Raw genomic sequence first — 13,994 nt, 5'->3', positions numbered from 1 at the left:
TAATCTGAAATAAGAATTGGGATGTTTTAGTAAGGTTTCTTCAGATCCAGATTGGTTCAATGTGGATAAAATCTTTCTACTGTTTGGGCATTTATTTTATGGATGCACTTATTAGTCCTAGATTTCTTATGAGAATATCTCTAAGTGTAGAAATAACTTTTCTTCATGGCGATAACTTCTTTATTACCTTTTCAAATAAATGAATTAGCTATATTTAATGGTATTTTGTTCTTCATAAAAACATGTCTGTTTAATTGTTAATACTCTCAATTATTAAAAAATATTAAAAGTCATTTATGTAAGTTATAGATGTAAATATATTACATACATGTCACAATTCTTCAGGACTAAATGACTATCAATAAATTTTTGTGTCTTTAGCTGAGTTTTCAAAAGGTATGTTGGGGTATCTTTCCTAAATTTATGACTTAAATTAGCGTTGAATTTTGCCTCTCTCCTTGTCGTCTTCAGGTTTTATTTTCACAATTGCGTCAGTATGTCCCATATTTTAACTTCTGCAAATATGACAACTTTGCAGTTACAAAAGGATGCTGTGAAGCTATCTTGGAATGCTTCCAATGTGCTATCAGTTTTTCCTCTTAATCAGTCATCCAGCCAGTGTTTTCTTTTCCTTGCCTGTTCATCCAGCCATGTTTGTATCTTCACTGGAAGTCAGGAATTCTTGTGTCTGGAGCATAATTAAGGCCTTAATATCCATTGTACTAACCATCGCTATCTCAGGGTAACATCCATGAGCCATCCTGTTGGATGAAACTTGAGAAGACAACATCTTAGTAGGATGTTTATCTGTACAGTCACACTGAAGTTTTTTGAAGTTGGGTGTGTTTACAAACATTCAATTTTGCATCAAAACAAAAAGTTGAAAGTTAAATTAAAAATACTTTTTAAAAGAAATGGCCACTTTGGCCAATGCTTTTTGGATTCTTTCATTTGCCTGCAGCTCTGGACTTTGGTTTTGAGAGAAGTTATTTCCTTTGGCAACTTATGTGCTGTGTAGAAGCACATGAATAATTAAAAAGAAGAAGTATCTGTTGAAATGCGCTGAGTAATTAAAGCTGCAGGCTTATTCTGTTCTAATTCATTGGGTTTTGGTTTGTTCATAGAATGAGAAGTTGGGATTCATCATCAAACCTGCAATAAGGTTTCTTGAACACTTATAATCTTGCAGTGATTTTCCCTGGAATCATTGTTTTTCCTCTCTCTTTATTTCATAGATAGTGCAATACCTATAAATATATATGCAACATCAGATGAAGAGAAATAGCTAAACACAGGTTTTTAAAGCCTAGCAGTCATGAAAGCTGCAGTGACCTTTTTGATGCTTTGCTTCAGTTCATTTTGATATTTTCTTAGCTATCCTTAGATTTTTTTTTTGTTTGTTTCAACAGTAGAAGAACATCTGTAAAATAATGATAAATCTAGGTATGTTTCTATAGGTTTAGCTATTTAGTAATAAGATTTTTTATTTGTTTATTCTTCATCTCTTGCAGCTTGACAAAGATGACATGGTATATATGGAGGCATATGATAAGTTACTGGAATCTTGGCTTACTTTGGTCCAAGATGACAAGCATTTCCATAAAGGTTTCTTTACCCAACATGCTGTTCAAGTCTTTAATTCCTACATTCAGTGCCATCTAGCTGCTCCTGATGGCACAAGGAATTTGGTAAGCCTTCACGGTAGTAGTTTTGGATGATAACATACAGTAACTGGCCTGTGTCTTTTAGTGTCTGTATATTCTGTAGCTCAAGGCAGCTAGTATAGAATTGCCATTTATGATTTCAGAAATGAAAAAAAATACTGAACTTGTTACTCAGTTGTGATTTCCCCGTTCATTTCTCTCATTCTGGAGGGAAGCTAAAGTAATGTAAAGTTGGAAATCACTTTAAAAAAAAGGAAGAAAAGTAAACCTGTAACTCAGATCAATGTGTATCTTGTTCTTTCCATGGATACAGTGACTTAATTTTTGACCTTCCTTCTGAATTAGAATTTTAGTTAAAATTCTCAGTGAAATTGGGGGCCTTTTTTATGATTGTTGCCTCCCATGCACTATCTTCAAAATATAACTGACATGCATAAATATCTGAAAAAAATGTAGACTGACTGCACTCAAAGTGGAAGAAACATGGAATATGTGTTCTTTTTGGATAAAATAAATTTCCAGTTGAGTTTTTGAACAGTTGACTGTCTAGAGAAAATTTACAAGTATAACAAGTATCTCTTGAACCATTGAAAAAGAAAGATGATTTGTCCATTTGCCAGGAATCTGGATCTTACTAAAATAGATTCCTATACCGAGAGTTGGATGTGAATGTTGGATGAATTAGTTATTGCACAGATTCAATTCAATAACTGTATAAAATCTCTCTTTAATTTGAAGCTGTGCAAAGATCTCAGAGGTACCTCATTCTGAAAAACACTATGTAAAACATAATTCTGCTATCTCAATATGTAACAGATGGTAATAACAGTGCCAAAACTGAGAGAAATATTTCACAAGAGAGCTTTGAATTCATATCAGGCGGTCTTGACATAACTTGTGTACACAGGTTGATTCATGTCATTCTGTGAGATAAGTCATTTATCCCATGAGTAACCTTTAAAAGCCACAGCTGGCATTTTAGAATGCTTCTTGTTCTATATCAAAGCAGCAACAGGAACTTTCAGTGTCTGCTTTGAGAGCAGAGGCTCACCCTTCAATAAACAGCTGCAGCTTTGAAGTTGCCAAAAGAGAATGATTTGCTGGGTTACATAAAGAAAAGATGAATTAAAAGCACTTTGCATAAGGAGTGGATTCAGTTTTCCAGGGCCTCTATAGAAACAAAGCCGACTGATGGCTTTCTCCGCCTCCTGTATTTTACTTAGTTACTTGCATAAATTTTATGATTAATAGATTAGAAAGAAACACTTTTAATATTTATAATTGTTTTCTGCATATCATGGTTCATCTCTTCAAGGAATAAGATCTGATTATAATTTAAATAGTTTTATAATGCAACCAAGATAAGCTTTGAGAAATTGAATAGTGCAGCTCCTGCATCAGCAAGAAATAAAACTGAGATCATCAAGATAATTAGTATGCTGTTTTCTGAGTTTATAGCATTTACTTTTAATGTACTTTTTTAAAAATTTAGTGGTGCTTTTTAAACTACTATTTCCTGTCAAACAGTAGGTTAGGGGAAAACTTTAATGAAAGGGCTAACATTAATTTAATCATGAAAAATACTGCCTATTATGTGATTTATGTAAGATCTCAGGCAACTCAAAACTATTTAATGTTAGCAAATTAACTGAATGTGGCATTTTGGTAATGAGTTTGTGAAACGCTAATTTAAAAACAATATGAACCCGTGTTGACTCTTTTTAACTCCACTGCATCTAATTTAGTATAAATCTGTTGTTCATAAGTGCAAATTGTCTTGTAAGAAAGAGCCAAAATAATGCAAAAAATCATGGCGATAATGAATTTAACAAGTATGACTTTAACCGGTTGCTTCTAATTTTGTTGAAATAACCAAAGACTGCCAATGGTGTGGCCTCTCGGGAAGAAGAAGAAATAAGTGAGCTGCAGGAAGATGACAGAGACCAGTTCTGTGACCAGTTGGCCAGTGTAGGCATGCTGGGGAGGATTGCTGCAGAGCACTGCATACCTCTTCTCACAAGGTAAGTACAAAAAAAATAGTCATGAATGCAAATCAATAAAGCAGTCATATAGGAAAAGCCTAGTTTGCCAAAACTGTTTAAAAACAGTAAAGCTACTTTGTTTTTTGTCCACAGTTTGTTAGAAGACCGAGTGACAAGGCTCCATGGACAGTTGCAAAGACATCAGCAGCAGTTACTTGCCTCACCAGCATCAGGTTCAATTGACAATAAAGTGCTTGATGACCTGTATGAGGATATTCATTGGCTTATTTTAGTCACAGGTTAGTGAACAGCTTTAAATAGTACTTATTCTGGTAGTTTTATTGCAGCTGGAACACCCCAGGGAAAAAAAAATCCCTGTGTATCAACTACTCTCCATTGACTATACATTTTATCCCTTACAATGATTTCGTCTTGTATACAGGACTTGCAAAGTCCTTGTTTTACTATCATCTGCCTTGAATAATAGGAATATTATCTCTAATGATTACCTCATGTAAAGGTTCCATCAATGTCTGTTGGAAATTTCTGCAACTAATTTTGTTATAGATGTTTGAGTTGTGTTATCTGTCAACTTATTCAAGAAATTAGTCTGCTCGTGGTATCAGTGGCTGGGAGCACGTGACTTTATAAGGGAGCCAACATAAGGTCAGGGTAATGGTGACAGAGAATCATGTAAGTTCCAGACTTTCTCAGTGTTGATGATCCATGACCCGCTATTTTGTTAAGTTTCAGGGAATTTAGAGCCTCTTGAATTTAGAGCCTTTTTGGGTTTGATTTTTAGATGATGAAATTTTACTTAAGTTTGCAAATACAGTAACAACTAAATCTGTACTTTGCTTGGAGAAGTGTATAATGTATGAAATATTTGTGGGACGTTTTTTAAGATCTGGTGTTTCAGTTGCTCTCAGATGTTGACATGAATGTGTTTATAATATTTTTGTTTATAAAAATTTTATAATATTTATTTATAATATTTGTTTATAATAATTGAGTTTGTAGCTCACAGATGGTTTTGAGATCAGATATTGAAAACTGCAATTAAAGCTGGAATTAATATTATCTAGATACCAGAGTATTGTATGAAAACCCATGCTTCAACTGATCTGAAGTTGCTAGGCAAGGAAAACTGTATTACAGCACAGGTACTTGAAGTCTGAAAGACTCTCACAGATTTGAGATGTTAGCAAAACAGAAGTCCCAAATCATATGGACTCAGCACAGAAGCTGTAAAACAAGACTTTTTTTTACCACGTAGCAGAGGAAGAAAAAAAAGAGACAACAAAATGTTGTTTTGTCCCTCCCCCAAGTAGATGAATTGACTGTAGTGCTTTTACATGAAGCAAAACTTCTCTTTTTTATTGGTTTTTAAATTGGTGGTTTCTTTTTCCAGTCTTGGTTTCTTGTCACTGGAGGTTTTTTCCTACTGAATGGCTTTAAGGATTCTAATTAACTTGTATGCATTTAAGCAGTGTTAGTCAGGGTCTGTACAAACATTTGATTGTGGTGTGATGTCTGAAGTTAAGCCTATGGATTCTTTAATCAGAAAGCCATAAGTTAACCTAGGGTAGAAAGTTGTGATCACTCTTTCTTTTTTAATGTAAGGCTACCTCTTGGCTAATGATACTCAGGGAGAGACTCCGCTAATACCTCCAGAAGTGATGGAATATTCCATTAAACATTCAGCTGAGGTTGACATCAATACAACACTTCAGATTCTGGGATCTCCAGGAGAAAAGGCCTCTTCCATCCCAGGGTACAACAGAACTGATTCTGTAATTAGGTAAGGATGCATCTTGTACTATTAATTGTGTTAAATGCTTTTTCAGAGGAAAAAACCCCTAGAATGTTTAGTGGACTTCTGTGAATTTGAAAAGTAAGCAATATGTAAACACTGAACATTGAAAAAGGAAAGATTGACCTAATAGTCCTTACAAGCATCATAAGCCAAAGTCTTGGGAATTTACAGAAATGGATTTTTGTATTTCTACTGAAAACCCATCTTTGATCTATTTTTTTTACAGAAAATCCCTAAAATTACTGAAGTAAAAAAAAGTTGGCAGATCAAAATCTTTACATAATATATATTCTAAAATTCTTCAGCACATACACAGCTTAAGCAAATGCTTTCCAGAACATCAGTGAGCTTCTCTGCTTTGAATATGAGTTACTGCCCAAGCTTGGCAGTAGCAGCAAAATTGATCCTCAGAGCAGGAGGAATTGTTGTCAGTTATGTACAGACATCACTGTCAGCCTATAAAAGAAGCAGGAGAGATTTCCCTTCTCCTTTTGCAAGAAGGCTGATGCTCACAAAGGACTCCTCAATTTGGATCCTCACACTTCAGAAGATTGCATTCCACTCTTAAATTGACATGGAGGAGTCTTCACCTAAGATTAGTTGTTGCCTTCATTAAATGTTTTCTTCTGGGAAGAAGGTAGAAAAAGTGGACCTTCATTAGCAATGATGTATGTGCCTAGTGTTTAGAAGGTTGAACACTGCTCACTTTTACTATTGGCCATTTCAAGAAGTGACCACCAAACAGGATTTCTTGATGCAGTGTCTCAGTGGTGGGAATAAAACCAGATCAAAATAAGGAGAGATTTGAAGCCCTTTATGAATAACTCTGAAATGTCTTCAAGAAATAGTCTGCTGTCAGCTCCTAAATTTCTTATGCACCAACACATTCTTACAACATTGAATTGACATACTACAAGAGCTAGAGTTTAATGTAGTTTTATGGACTGCTTGTATTAATGCAATCACCTCATGATTTTACAACTTCAGACTATTTCCCAGCAGTAATGAACAAGAGAAAAATAACTGGTCATTTCTGTATTTGTTTTTTAGTATGTGTCACCCTACAAACACTGCACAATTAGAACCCTTTATTAAACTTCATAGTGCAAGGAACTTTTTGGAGGATATTTGCTCTAGTCTCTCTCTCTCTTGCGCACGCTCTCTCTCTCTCACTGTGCATTTCAAAACCAATAAATTTGTATGCTTTTTACTTGATGAGAGTTGAAGTGCTTTGTATTATCCTGATCCTTCTGTCATATTTTGTGAAAAATGAAAGTGGTTTTGGTAGTTGCATTGCTTCTCCAAAAACCACTCTGTGCATTGTATTTTAAATCTGCAGGTTGTTATCTGCTATTTTAAGAGTGTCAGAAGTAGAATCTAGAGCAATAAGGGCAAATCTCACACACCTCCTGAGCCCCCAGATGGGCAAAGATATTGTATGGTTCCTCAAGCGCTGGGCAAAAACTTACCTCCTAGTAGATGAAAAGTTGTATGATCAGGTAAGGATATAACTTTTATGAATTTATTTGTGAGTATTAGCAATAATATCCTGTGAATATAGATGTCAGCATAGCTATTTAAAAGTGAAATTTTAAATTATTTTTATTGTTATATGGGTTGTGATTTATTTTGGAAATTGTTTGAAATTTGATGTTTTCTTTCATTTGCTAATTAGAAATTTAGCTTTTTGTGGGACTCTTGCACATTTTGCTGTAAATGTGATTTTTTTTGGTAGCCATTGTCATATCAGAATAACATAGTACTCCTGGGCTGCACAGTGAGTGAAACTCACTGCAGTGATGTTATAAATCGTGACTGTCCATCAGATTTTACATTTCATCTCTAATACAGTGATTGCTCGTGATCGTGATTCTGAGTTAGATATTTAACACTGTGACAAGGTAGTATACATTAGCTAATGTCATGCAACTTTCTCTCCTCATTCTCATTGTATATATCATGATTTCAACAGTGTGTTCTTTGTAAAGGGCAACTTCTTACTGTGCTTGGACAGCACTAATCATGATTAGAACTTGATCCTGATTTTGCTTATTGAACTAACTGTAATCCAGCTAGCTCACAGAGGCCCCCCATCCTGAGGAGGTCCTGTTGGCTCTAATTTTTGAGAAGTCTTCTCCTCCTCCCCTTTATTTCCACTATTGAAGCAACTAAGAATACTAACGCTTCAGGGGGCCTCTCCTTAACAGTAATAGGTATCACACAGACTTGTAAATATTTGGAGTTGTAATATTCAGCTCATACATATAGCACAGCTAAGAATTCATAAAGGTACCGGTTGGGCAAGATCCATGTAAAAAACAATGTGAAGAAACAAAACAGAGTGCCTAGGAAATGCACACATTTAGTTTGTGTTGACATGTGAAAGTGATTGAAACTACTATTTAAAGCTTATGCTCAGCCATGTATATGAGTTCTTAAAGGTAGAAGTGTTAGTGGTGTGCTAACAGGAAGCTCCTGCACAATTACTACAAAGTCTTTGGATTTCACTCTTGAGAAACTTTCTTTGAAGGTAGGAGAACAGGCAATTTCAAGGAAGCATATTTTAATGTGCCAGGACCAGAGTGTGACATGTTTCCTAAAAGATGTATAGATCGAAGGAACCATCTGCAGAAAGCAGATGCAGATAAATTGAAGTGAAAATTAATTTTTACAAGTTTCTGTATAGATCAAGAATTAGTAGTAATTTTTACCACTGAATTTTGAGGAATTATGTCTTGAATTCATGGAAACACTTTTGGGAGGTGATTTTGGGATCTTATAATTATTAAAGCTTTTGAACTTTCACTGGCCTTAAAAGCTAGATGTACTCAAGCCTTTTTTGTAAGGACGTTGAAACTTTTCTTTGTTTTAGCTGTTGTGCTTAAAATCACAAGATAAATTTGGCAAAGATTTTTCTCTTACAGATATTCTTTGCCTTTGTCTATGTAACATTTGTGTAATTTAAGGAGGAAAGAAGTGACAGCCTGAAAAGAATTTGCTTACAATGATTGCCATACACTTTTGGGTTCTGGCTTCTGTAAAACTCACTCATTTTAATGCTTTTCTTATAGATAAGTCTGCCATTTAGTACAGCATTTGGTGCTGATACAGAGGGTTCCCAGTGGATTGTGGGTTACCTTTTAGAAAAAGTGATCAGTAACCTGGCAGTGTGGAGTTCAGAGCAGGACCTTGCAAATGATACTGTACAACTGCTAGTAACATTAGTGGAAAGGAGAGAGCGGTAAGTTGCTATACCTCTGGAAGTCAAAAAGTTTCTTTTGCTTCCTTTAAAGTTTTTTGGCCACAGTAATCCAGATATAGGGCACTTCATATTCATGCCTTTGTAAATTACTTTAGTAACATACTATAACTGCAAAAAAACCACCACAAACTTGTCTGACAAGCTGAGGAGTGAGACCTGTATTTGACAAAACATCACCTAATCTTTATTACTGTTTAGAAGTGCACTCTCCTTCCCTACTTTTGTGTCTCACTGTTAAACAGTGAGAAAGGAAAACTCTCCTGGTCTCCACTCTTATTGCAAGGATTTTTATGTTGCTGTTAATTTTTTTTGATTAGGAGTTCAGATACTGGCTAAGCCAGTATGAAATGTGTTTGTAAATCTAAATTTTTTTTTTAAATACAGGATTTTGTAGATTCAGCCAAATTTCAATAAGTTTTCTTTGATATTGCAAACTGTGAAGCAGGAAGTTGTTGAATGCTTTATTTATGTCAATTGACATGCAATTATACATGCAATCATACATTCACGGTCTACTGAAAGACTGTTCCAATATGAGGATTTAAAATGCTTGAGGATTTTTCTTTTTAAAAAAATTAAACCCCACAGGAGCTAGTTTTGAAATAAATTGCTTATTTTATTATGAAGTAATGAGACTAAGCTTTTAATCTGTGCAATATGTCCATTAACTCTTGTGTGTGTATGTGTGTAAAACTAAAGAACTTTCCTGCTTTTCTCCTGTATGGATTGATTTATTTTCAGAGTATGTATTTTAGAAATTTGAGAGCTGAGGCATAAGTAAGATGAAAATCACAAGGCAATTTAACCTCAGAATAAAGGAATTAAAAAAATATAGCAACAAAAAATTCTGGCAACTGCTAGAAACCTGATGTGCTCTGTTAATACAATTTTGTGAAGTCTTTAATGAATTTTTTTTCCCCTCTTTTAGGGCAAACTTAGTTATTCAGTGTGAAAACTGGTGGAATTTAGCTAAACAGTTTGCAAGGCGAAGCCCTCCTCTTCACTATTTGTCTAGTTCTGTGCAGAGAACACTAATGAAAGCTTTAGTTCTAGGAGGTTTTGCTCATATGGATACAGAAACAAAGCAACAATACTGGACAGAGGTAAGCTATTTTGATACTTCTGTTGCCTCCATATAAGCCAGTTAGTTTAGGGAATTTTATAGTGACACAAAATCAATTTGTATAACATATTTTGATATTTAATACTGAAGATTTTTTAAATTATTCTCTGTTTGATGGTCAATACTTGTATCTCTTGTATCTAAATTGTATCTAAAATATCTCAACCCAAAAAGAAACCACTAATAATTAATTGAAGTATTTGTGAGACAGACAGTAGAGCAAGATGTTTGAAAAAGACTAATATGGAGGATTAAAAATTTCCCTTGCACTGGGACATTTCTTCCTTTCATTTTAATTTCATGGTATTATGATTTATTCTGTTCTCACTTAATGATAATGACAGTAAATAAAAAGCTGATGTGGAACATAATGAAGAGTCTTGACCAGCTCTTTGTGCCCTGGCACCATTAAAGCTCAGATAGTTAATACCAGAAAGGCTGATGCTAGAAAGTAGCTGAAATGGCATCAGGAAGCACCATTTGACTTTGTGAAGCATTGACCTTCTGATAAAAACATGCTTTTATTGGCAGATCCCAAAATTAGAGATTTAAGGTAAAACTGCAATGCAGTGGAAGTAATGGGGAAAAAAAGTCAACTATTTTTGTGCAAGTTTCTAAATTGAAAATACAGATGATGACAAAAGTGATTTTGCTATTGAGAATCTTAATGTGGCAAAGATAACTGTGAGCATTAATCTTAATGGTTTCATTAATAAGCTGTAACAATTTTTTCCCCTCATGCTGAATTTGAAGGGAATAAAATGCTTTGAGCCAGAGAAAGTAATTGTCATTTGTTTAAACACTACAAAATTAGCTAAAATATTCATGGAGGTGCTCATTTTGACACCTGCCTGCAGGTCATGATGGACAGTGAGAGGCACTGCTCACTACCACTTCTGCTTGCATTAATGTGACAGATAATGACATAACTGAGCCATTGGAAACTGGAAGTGATTGCTTTTGGCATGGCAGTACAAGAATCAGTTTGCTAAGTGATTTAAACCTCATATCTCATATAATAGTATGTTTATCCTAATGTGACTTTTCTGGAAAATTTCAAGGTTCTTCAGCCACTTCAGCAGCGATTCTTGAATGTGATAAACCAGGAAAACTTTCAGCAGATCTGCCAGGAGGAGGAAGTGAAGCAGGAAATCACTGCTACATTAGAAGCACTCTGTGGCATTGCTGAGGCCACCCAGATTGATAACGTAGCAATTCTCTTCAATTTCCTAATGGACTTCCTTAATAATTGCATTGGATTAATGGAAGTGTACAAAAACACACCAGAGACTGTTAATCTCATAATAGAAGTCTTTGTTGAAGTTGCACATAAACAAATTTGCTATCTTGGAGAGGTAAATTCAGCCAGGAGGGGAAGGAGGGGGGCAGAGTGTGTGTGCATGTTTGTAAATGTGTATACAGTGCTAGTCCTTAAACAAAATAAAATGTAGTGATTTTTATAGAGAGAAAGACTATATAGACATATCTGCTAAAGGATTCCCTTGTTTTAAAACATACACTTGCAAAGATTAAAAGCAGGACATTTAGACTGGTAAATTTAACCACAGTTCATCACTGGTCTAACTCTATGCATGGGTGGCAGAAGAAGACAGACTATGTTGTGTACTTTTTTATAACAATATCAAACTTCTCTGAAGTCTAGTCCAGGAGAATTGCAGCAGTATTCTATGTGGTAATTACCTACCACAGAGACACTGCTTTAGTCCTAGGCAAGGCATTAATAGATCCCAAGAAGTTAACAGTTAAAATTGTGAGTTTGTGCATTGCACTTGCATCTTGCACTTAGCACTGTTGGCTAATTTTGTTTTCAAATTTGGAAGAGTTCCTGCCCATTCCAAACTGGGTATACACAAACAGTACACTGTTTGTGGCTCTAAATTTCTATATTTTAAAGTGTGTTCCAGGGGATTTTGTTGGTAATCTAGTTTGTGAGATTAGTGAGATATGTCAGTCTGTCCCAAACCAGTCTTGTCTGGATTTTTGTTAAAACTGAGGAATTCAGAAAATTAATCTTTTGCTTTTTCAATCAGTATCACATCAATATATAGCTGTAAGTGTTCTTATTGTCTAAGGTGGCTGTTTCCTTGATGATTTTGTGTACAATTGGTACAAAAGTGATCATTCACTGAAATGAAAATCGTGAAGCATTGTCTACCAAGTAATGCCATCTTAAAACAAGATGTTTAGCTTTTAGCATGTGGAAGTTTTCTTATTATGTAACATTGTTTTATAGGCCAAAGCCATGAACTTGTATGAGGCCTGCCTAACTCTGCTCCAGGTATATTCCAAGAATAATCTAGGTCGACAACGGATAGATGTTACAGCAGAAGAAGACCAGTATCAGGATCTCCTTCTTATTATGGAGCTTCTCACCAATCTTCTATCAAAGGAATTCATAGATTTCAGTGATACAGGTATTAAGGAATTGGTAATTGATGAACCACATGTTGTTTTGTAAACTGTAAGAAGCATTCTGGGGTTTGTGTTCAGTCCATGTAAAGTAAAAGCTGAAGTTTAGGCTTGACTAGGTCAGGATATGGAAATTGCTATTTTAAGTAGCAAAAAAGGACTTTTCACTATATTCTAACATCTGAAATTATTATTGCTGTCATAAAATAAATTATAGATATATGGAACAGCTTGAAATCTGAATGTTGCAAGTCTGAATATGTTGTTCCAGCAGTTTTATAACAAAAAGTGTATAGAGAAGTTGGAGTAGTAAAGTAGCTCAAGAGAGCAGATGAGTGGTCTTCTTAGTACAGGATTCAACTTTTGTGAAATGTTGAGTCATTAAAATTCCATCATTGAGGGTCTTCTGTATTCCTCTTTCACAGAACATACCTTATGGTTTGTGGGTGTACTTAAGGGTTCCTTCTTGTATTCCAACCCGTTACTTTCATTTAAAATTGCAGTTCTTGCAAATTACATTTGCATGGTTCATATCTCACCATGTTCTATACACTTTGCGCAGATAACAAGGCAGATTCAGTTTGATACCAAGCATGTTTTGATATTCATTGCTTTTCTGAGGTATATATTGAAAGAGAGAATCTTGTACTCAGAAATGCAGTACATCATTTTTTTTCATCATGCATGCACAACATGAGTACAGAAGCAGATTTAGACTTTGTCCATTGAACGGACAACCCAGTGCTTTGTAAAGTATTTGCTTGGAAATCTGGATGTTACTTGTGTGGAAAACACTTACCATGAAACAAAGTAATGTGAAAAAAACCTAAATGCAATGCCCAGAGATCAAATCTGTTGAGAATTTTCTACATACTGCTGCTGACTCAATGCAGGAATTATAAAAGTAAGGTCATTGCCAGTTGATGGGAAATGTAAGCCTTAACCTGTAACTGGAGAAAAGTTGATAACATCCTAACTGTGGAACTTTCTCTGTTAGCTCTCCCATTTTTTTTGTCCTTCTGTTCATAAAATATATTAAAGCATATGTAAATATATAATATATATAAAAGGTATAAAAATGCAATAATATTTTACTCAGTCTGTGTTTATGTGTGCAGGCATGAAACAGCTACCACTAGAAACCAATGCAATATTCTGTAATGGAAGGGAGCCCTCAGTATCTGAAGTGTTCTGGTTTAGCATGCCATCCAGTACAAGTGATTATGAAACGCTTAGTCCTAATGAATATAAATATAGAGTGATGTGACAGCCTCCACTCACTAAGTTTCTATTTTAATACAGTGCCTCACAATTTTGTTTGGAGAGAGGGGACTAGTCCTATTTTTAAAAATGCCTGTATTATAAAGAAATGGGACTGTTCCTTCAATATGTTTAATCTTCCTTTTATACAAAATATTTTTTTCTTTTCTGTAGATGAAGTATTTAGAGGACATGAGCCTGGGCAAGTTACAAATAGATCTGTATCAGCAGCAGATGTTGTCTTATATGGGGTTAATCTAGTTCTGCCTCTAATGTCACAAGATCTGCTGAAAGTAAGTATATTTTTTACACAGAGCTGCTAGAATATGAAAGCTTTATAGTAATGAATTCCCCAGAATTTGTTCCTCTATGCATTCCACCTGAGCTTTCTAGACTTCATAAATGTAAATAACTGTTCCGTAGTTCTAAATACTCTTTGAAAACAAATACTGTAAGC

The 13,994-nt window shown here is 34.8% G+C and overlaps 1 protein-coding gene across 1 annotated transcript in view; it reads left to right on the top strand.

The window, feature by feature from the left end:
* The window catches only part of XPO4 (exportin 4), a 78,495-nt gene that overhangs the window by 50,851 nt on the left and 13,650 nt on the right, over positions 1-13,994 (top strand). The window contains exons 10-19 of the mRNA XM_054272287.1: positions 1,512-1,688; positions 3,543-3,685; positions 3,800-3,945; positions 5,270-5,447; positions 6,802-6,961; positions 8,534-8,703; positions 9,653-9,827; positions 10,909-11,202; positions 12,102-12,282; positions 13,712-13,830. Of these exons, the coding sequence (XP_054128262.1) occupies positions 1,512-1,688; positions 3,543-3,685; positions 3,800-3,945; positions 5,270-5,447; positions 6,802-6,961; positions 8,534-8,703; positions 9,653-9,827; positions 10,909-11,202; positions 12,102-12,282; positions 13,712-13,830 (1,743 nt within the window). The remainder of the gene's footprint in view (positions 1-1,511; positions 1,689-3,542; positions 3,686-3,799; positions 3,946-5,269; positions 5,448-6,801; positions 6,962-8,533; positions 8,704-9,652; positions 9,828-10,908; positions 11,203-12,101; positions 12,283-13,711; positions 13,831-13,994) is intronic.

This window comes from Melozone crissalis, unplaced genomic scaffold (genome assembly GCF_028551555.1).
Source record: "Melozone crissalis strain CALT ecotype California unplaced genomic scaffold, PUWL_Pcris_2 ptg000013l_1, whole genome shotgun sequence".
Taxonomy (NCBI): Eukaryota; Metazoa; Chordata; class Aves; order Passeriformes; family Passerellidae; genus Melozone; species Melozone crissalis.
This window is presented reverse-complemented; position numbering and strand designations above follow the sequence as displayed.